Here is a 7,350-nt window from a genome sequence, read left to right as displayed (position 1 = left end):
ATAATTTTGAGAGGGAAAACAAATGTGAGGGTTTTTTTGTTGTTGTCTAAAATTGATTTATTGGCATAGTTCAAAGTTTGCAAAATTAAGGCATATTTTTGCGATTAAGGATCAAGCATATAAACTCAAATTTCTCATCCAATTTCCCACTTCCTCTATTTATCCCTGAATTATCAATTATTTTACTATAAAGTTTCAAAAGTGACATACAAACGAACACTAAAATATGGGTCATTTTGCTAAGGCCCCAGCATAAGTTTAGGCTTTACATCTTATTTGGGCGGAGAAAGGCCTATAATGGGTTGGGCTAGTCCACAGGCGTCCAGCTTCAAAACATAAGGGTAATAAGGTAAATTCAGAACAAACTACATTAAGATCATCAGTACCGTCGAATATTCTAAACTTAAGATTAAGCCGTTGATATATCTTATGGGAGAGCGGCTCCGAAAATTTCAAATCCCACGCCCGATCCCGCTCTCTCCCTAAACTCAGTGTCTGAGGAGAGAGATAGAGACGAAGAGAGAGAAAAAGAGAAGGAGAGTCCATTTCAGAGAACGAAACGTTTCGAATCTCAGAGAGAGATTCAGAGAAATTTGTTCGACCATTTCTGGGTTCAGATCTGCTTCTATCGATACCACTTGAAGTTCATTTCGATTCTCTCCTTTCGCCGTGAAAATTCAAAATGTCAGGTCGCCATGAGAAAGAGAAAGGCGTCAATGTTCAAGTCCTTCTTCGTTGCAGGTACTGTGTATTTAGGGTTAGGGTTTCTCATTAGTGTTCGAATCAAAAGTTTTGGTTTGCTGGTAGCTTTGTGGGAGCCTTTTTTTTTTCAAATTATATAATTATTATCTATTTATTTGACAGACCGTTCAGCGAAGATGAGTTGCGGAGCAATGCGCCGCAAGTGGTGACTTGCAATGATTACATGAGAGAAGTGGCTGTGTCCCAGAGCATTGCGGGGAAGCACATAGACAGAGTTTTTACTTTCGATAAGGTTTTACTTTTATGCTGAACATAAGTAGTTTCTCTTGCCCTTTGATGTAGTTAATGTATATGTGATACCCGTTTCAGTTTCAGATTATTTTTTCTCAGTGTTTGTAACTTTTCAAGTTTGTATATTACTATTTTTTTTGGTAATTATTGGATAAGAAGATGTTAATTATTGTATGTCTTGTTAGGAAATTAAAGTTTAAGTCTGTTTATTTGTACGGTAGATTATAGTTATAAATAATGCTCATAATTGAATATTGAATCATGTTATATAATGACGGCTGCTATTTGGGTCAACTTACTTGCATATTGTTTTAACTGCAATGTTCACTTCACCATATTTGAATTAAGGTCAGTTTCATTATTTGTGAATTATATGGTGCAGGTTTTTGGCCCCTCTGCTCAGCAGAAAGATCTTTATGAACAAGCCGTGATTCCAATTGTACATGAAGTCTTGGAAGGCTTTAATTGTACCATTTTCGCCTATGGTCAAACTGGTACAGGAAAAACGTATACAATGGAGGGTGAATGCAAAAGAGCAAAGGTATAACATAATTTTTTTTTTCCATTGTAGTTTTTATGAATAATCGAAATATTAGTTGTTTGTTACTTTAGTGATACTGTGAAATCCTGCGACAGAGTGGACCTAATGGAGAATTGCCTCCTGAGGCTGGGGTGATTCCTAGGGCTGTTAAGCAGATATTTGATACCCTTGAGAGCCAGAATGCCGAGTACAGTGTAAAAGTCACCTTTTTAGAACTTTATAATGAGGAGATCACTGATTTACTTGCCCCTGAAGAGATTTCCAGAGTTATGTTGGAGGAGAAGCAAAAAAAGGCGTTGCCTTTGATGGAGGATGGGAAAGGTGGAGTTCTTGTTAGAGGTTTGGAGGAAGAAATTGTGACAAGTGCAAATGAAATTTTTACTTTACTTGAAAGAGGGTCTGCAAAACGACGCACTGCAGAAACTTTTTTGAACAAGCAGTCGAGGTAATTATTCTTTCATATTATGCACTTTTAAAGTATGCCTTTGTCTTGAAATGTTTTTTTTCTTCATCTCAGTCGGTCACACTCTCTATTTTCCATAACCATTCACATTAAAGAAGCTACACCAGAAGGTGAAGAATTAATCAAGTGTGGAAAGTTGAATCTAGTTGATTTGGCAGGATCTGAGAATATTTCTCGTTCTGGAGCTCGAGAGGTATTGTACTAATACACCTACCTACACTTGCACAGTAACATGATGATTTACTTGTTCTATGCACATATTTGCAGGAATTGCTCTGCTAGAGGTCATAACTGATTCCTTTTTATTATATTTTAACTTTATTATGCTGCTGATATTTTGATAGGGGCGTGCTAGAGAAGCTGGAGAGATTAACAAAAGTTTACTGACTTTAGGAAGGGTAATAAATGCTCTGGTGGAACATCTGGGGCATATTCCATATAGGTATGGGTTGTACTTTTGAGATTTTTTTCCCATAATTTTCTTTTAGATTCTCAAGATTGCGTTCTTTGGATCCCAGGGATAGCAAGCTAACACGGTTACTTCGTGACTCACTTGGGGGAAGAACCAAGACATGCATCATAGCTACAGTTTCGCCGGCTGTCCATTGTCTCGAGGAAACGTTGAGCACACTGGATTATGCACACCGCGCGAAGAATATAAAGAATAAGCCTGAGGTTTGTTGTTGCACATGTTTTTTGTTGATGCTATCTTTTTAAGGTAGTCCTTTCAGCGGATGTATATTTTTATTCTAGTTGTTTGATTTTGAACAGTTTTTAATTTTGTTGTTGTTTCAAATGATTAGTTTTCGGAGTTCTGAACAGTTTTCTTTATTATTTTTTTGCTTGCAGGTTAACCAAAAAATGATGAAATCAACACTTATCAAAGATCTTTATGGTGAAATTGAGCGCCTTAAGTCAGGTGAGAGACTTAAAATTCAGTTTGTCAGGCAAAACTGTTCCACACATCCTGTGTGTCTTACTGCTTATGAATGTTTTGATTATGTTCAGAGGTTTATGCTGCACGTGAGAAAAATGGTGTCTATATCCCGAAAGAAAGATACTTTCAGGAGGAAAGCGAAAGAAAGGTATTGCTTACGTTGTTTCCATTTTTTTAAAGCTATTGTAGTACTTCAATTGCATTTCTGTTGGCAAATAGTTTACTGTACTCCTTTAGATATTGTTTATGCTCTAGCATATTTTTAAGCAGATGCAATTTCTTGGATTGTCTATAGTGAATACTTACGTCCGGTTTCTTAAATAGGCCATGGCTGACCAAATTGAGCAAATGGGGGTTACTCTAGAAAACCATCAGAAGGTTTGTTGTTGATATTTATTTTATATGCTACAGTAATGGCTAGCTATTTGCTTAAATTCAAATATATGTTTCTTACATGTTAATGTTGTGAACAGCAATATGAGGAATTGCAAGATAAGTATAAAGTCCAGGTTCAACAATGCAATGATTTGAGTAGCAAACTTGAAGGCACAGAGGTGAGTTGAAGTAAGTTGTTACCTATGATTTATTTTTGTGTGTTAACTCTAAATAATCAGTTTATAAAATGCACAGAAAAACTTAAATCAAACCTCTAAACTGCTTGCTAACACGGAGGAAGAATTAAGAAAATGCCATTATTCCCTGAAGGAGAGGGATTTTATTATATCAGAACAGAAGAAAGCAGGTATACACCATACTCTTCTATTAACTTTTTATGATTTCATTCTTAATGGTGTGTTGAAGAATTTTATAATTATTAGTTTTTTCAAATGTGTTCTTCAGAAAATGCGCTGGCCCATCAAGCATGTGTTTTACGATCTGACTTGGAGAAGGCACTTGGAGATAATGCTTTGTTGTTTCAGAAAATCAGTTAGCGTCTAACCACAAGTGATTGTATTTGTATGTTAGTTGTCTTTTTTGTTTTTGTTTTATTTGCTAATAAATTGATTTATTAATATGCAGATAGAGAGGACAAGATGAGTTCTGATAATAGATCGTTGGTCAACAATTACCAATTAGAGCTTGGGAAGCAAATCAAATCTCTTTGCAACTATGTTGAAAAGTCATTGTCTAATCAGGAAGGACACATTCAGTGTGTTGACAAACTTTGTCGAACATTTTTAGATGCACATGACAAGGTGATATATGAATGTCTTCAACTCTTTCTCATTCAACTCAAGTTGGTTGATGTTAGTGTAGTTGTTCCTGAACTTGTGCATGATGAATTAATTCCCTCTCAGGCTGTTATTGACTTGAAAAAGAAAGTTAAATCTTCAAGGGCTTTGTATCTTTCTCACATAGAGGCAATGCAAAATGTTGTTCGTTTGCACAAGGCGAGCTCTGATGCTGGTTTGGAGGAAGTTTCTTCTTTGGCTTCTTCTAGTGCACATTCTGTTGAAGATGTAAGTTGAAGCAGTTTGTGTGCCTTGTTTGATTCTTCTTTCTTTTACCAATTAGGCTACGTTTTTAAATTATGCTTTGTTTCCCCTTCCTCTCATCCAGATAGTTGGTCCTAAGTTTTATTAATTTGTTTGTATTTCAGTTCCTAGCATCTGAGGCTGGTAAAATAGACTCCATATTTGGTGATCTTCAGAGTTCTCTTTCAACACAGCAGGGCGAGATGGCCCTTTTTGCAAGGGAGTTGCGGCAGGTTTATGTTCTTCCTTTTTACATTTCAAATTTATATAACAATACTTGAAGGCACATTATCATATCATTTGGTGTTGGCTTTTCTATGTCAGGTTATCCATTTATTAAAACTTTTAGCCATGATTCTAATGCTTTTCAGCTGCTTGTGGGGATCGTTAACATACAAATTATTTAACTTTTAAGACTTCGCAACTTTACTTTTACCTTTTAGTTTTCTGTGCTGTTTGTAGTTTAAATACCTGCTTGTCCTTAAAATACATCTGTGGGTATTTGTGCTTATGCTCTTTATGATTTACAATGTTTCAGAGATTCAATACCTCTGTTGATCAAATAAAGGACATATCTGAATACTCTCAAGGATATCTGCAAAAGCTTTTTGATGAGAGAAAAAGGCTTGAATCTCACGTTTCAGCAGTTAGTGAAATAAAAATGAAGACTATTGCCGAGTTTCAGAAGGCTTATGAGGTCAGCTACCATTTTATCTACTGCATTTTGAATGTCTTTTCTGGAAGTAACTGACATCAAAGTTTATGAATTGCAGGATCAATCTAAATCTGATGCAGAGAAACTTATGGCTGACATTACTTGCTTGGTCACCAACCACATGTGTCGTCAAAAAGAAATGGTTTATTTCTCCTGCTTTTACATTTATCAATCAATTTTGCTCTATCGATCTTTTTCTGATCATCAATCTGATGTTTGTTTGCCGGTAGGTGGATGCCAGGCTTGTTGGTTTACGAGATGGTGCAATTGCAGACAAGGAATTTTTGGATGGTCATGTTTCCTCAATGGAAGGTATTACAAATGATGCAAAACGAAAATGGGAGTCATTCTCAACGCAAGCAGAAAATGATGCCAAAGATGGTGCTGTACACTCTGCTGCAAAGCATTGTCGTATGGAGGTACTTCTGCAACAATGGTAAGTATTGTATTGTAATTTGCTTTGTTTTTATACTAGCAGTTTGAGTCCTGATCTATGTTATCTCATGATTCTAAGTTGCCCCCCCTTTCATTTTCTTTAGTGTAAGCACCGCTGATTCTGCTTTCAAGCAATGGAAGATGACACAAGAGTCTGTGAATGAGATGGAAGCAAAGCATGTGGCGGCTGTTACGACATTTACCAGGTGGATGCCAATTTTATTTTCTCTTTTTTTCATTTTATGTATAAACTGGAGTCCTCTTCATTTCCTGCATTTTTGTAAGCTGCTGTCTGTGCCATTTGTACTTAATTTTGGTCTTGCTTCAGAAAGAAAAATTGCTTCTGTTTTAGACCCTTGACATAGTTAATTTTGAAAATATTCCATTTTATGTACCTTCAACTTATCATTTGAAAATTTGTTGGTGAAGGAATGCTTCTGAGGGCAATGAACAACATGATGCTGAGATCAATTCTGCAAGGGTAGCAGCTGAGCAAGATGTAGCAAAGAATAACGAGGAGCTGCTTCAGTCTGTCGATAGTAAGTCTTATGATCTGAATTGGTTTCTACTTATCAGTCCATTTCCCATAGCCAGTGCGCTTCCTGAGTACTAACTTAGCATCATTCTATTGGGTGTTCCAAATTTTGTTGAGTTAATAATAACCATCAACATGGCTGTTCTTTTCTTATGCACACTACATCTTTGTAGAAGAGGAGATTAACATTTTGGTTTGGAACTTGCTACAGGTGTGTCCGAGCAAGAAAGAGAGTCTATATCTGGAATCCAGGAGACAGTCAAAGCTCATTCAAGTACCTTGGAAACTTTCAGGGTGGATCACTCTGGTCATGCTACAACCATTGAGGAGAAGGCTCGGGAAACCTTCATCAACCAGTACATGGTAAGCCATTTTGGCAGCCTATGATCTTAATCATGTGAACTTGGTTTGTTTGTTTGTTTTTTTTAATTTTATTAATCCTCTACATGGTAAGCCATTGTGGTAACCTATGATTTTAATCATGTGAACTTGGTTTGTGTTTTAAATTTTTATTAATGCGCAGGATTATGAGCCTACTGGAAGTACGCCAGTAAGGACTGAGCAGGACATTCCAACCAAAGGGACAATAGAGTCACTCCGAGCCATGCCGATGGACTCTCTTGTTGAGGAATTTCGGGAAAACAATTCGTATGAATCGTTTGACGGAAAAGAGTTGAAACCGTCCCTCATACCACGCTCTCCCCTTACACAAATCAATTGAGATTTTTATTGATTTAAAGCTCATTTTACTTTATGTCATGCTGTATCTGTATAATTAGTGTATACACTGTTGATTATTTTGCTTGTGCTATTGTTTTGTAAGATGTAGCAGAAGAATATATGGATGGAGCCTGGAGGGGTGGTGGGATCTGGGAATGGGTATTTCTTATTGAGGGTGTCAATAAATCCCACCTTGGGATTTTGGCAATTTGTAGCTGGATAATGGAATGTATATTGTTTAAGGATAATGCCTTTTTTAAGTTTTTATTACCCGTTCATGTTCATCTAATTTACTATCCTTGTGTAAAATTAATATCCAGTGATTAGTGGTTATTGCATTGCGTCAAATATCTAGTATTCAATGAATTTGATTTGGTGACTGACAATAATAAACGTTCTCAAATCATTGAATGAATTGGTAACTGATTGATCCTTAGTTTTTCAATGGTAAAATAATTGTGTTTGAATGATTTATGACTTTGGTGACTGTTTAACCCTTTGGCTTTTCTTTTTTTCTTCTTTTTGCTGAGGGGAGG

General features: G+C 36.3%; 1 protein-coding gene across 1 annotated transcript; it reads left to right on the top strand.

Annotated features, from left to right (window-relative positions):
• The first annotated feature begins 453 nt into the window (after positions 1-453).
• Positions 454-7,084, top strand: LOC133823898 (kinesin-like protein KIN-5C). Its single transcript, XM_062256752.1, has 23 exons — positions 454-741; positions 865-994; positions 1,376-1,534; positions 1,630-1,979; positions 2,052-2,190; positions 2,342-2,439; positions 2,516-2,672; positions 2,847-2,916; positions 3,006-3,082; positions 3,259-3,312; positions 3,408-3,488; positions 3,565-3,676; positions 3,775-3,861; positions 3,955-4,130; positions 4,233-4,394; positions 4,535-4,642; positions 4,948-5,106; positions 5,183-5,266; positions 5,355-5,560; positions 5,664-5,765; positions 5,989-6,098; positions 6,306-6,457; positions 6,618-7,084. The coding sequence occupies exons 1-23, from the start codon at positions 683-685 to the stop codon at positions 6,813-6,815; spliced, it is 3,030 nt and encodes a 1,009-aa protein (XP_062112736.1). The 5' UTR covers positions 454-682; the 3' UTR covers positions 6,816-7,084.
• The last annotated feature ends 266 nt before the right edge of the window (positions 7,085-7,350 follow it).

The sequence above is a fragment of the Humulus lupulus genome, chromosome 3 (genome assembly GCF_963169125.1).
Source record: "Humulus lupulus chromosome 3, drHumLupu1.1, whole genome shotgun sequence".
Classification (NCBI taxonomy): domain Eukaryota; kingdom Viridiplantae; phylum Streptophyta; class Magnoliopsida; order Rosales; family Cannabaceae; genus Humulus; species Humulus lupulus.
The sequence above is the reverse complement of the archived record's forward strand: the minus strand, read 5'-3'. Positions and strand labels throughout refer to the sequence as shown.

Excerpts from the sequence above, each read along its gene's own strand:
- LOC133823898 (XM_062256752.1), top strand. The coding sequence starts at position 683 with ATGTCAGGTCGCCATGAGAAAGAGAAAGGCGTCAATGTTCAAGTCCTT. Across the intron at positions 3,083-3,258 it reads AGGAGGAAAGCGAAAGAAAG|GCCATGGCTGACCAAATTGA; the intron begins GTATTGCTTACG and ends TTTCTTAAATAG. Across the intron at positions 5,766-5,988 it reads GCTGTTACGACATTTACCAG|GAATGCTTCTGAGGGCAATG; the intron begins GTGGATGCCAAT and ends TTGTTGGTGAAG.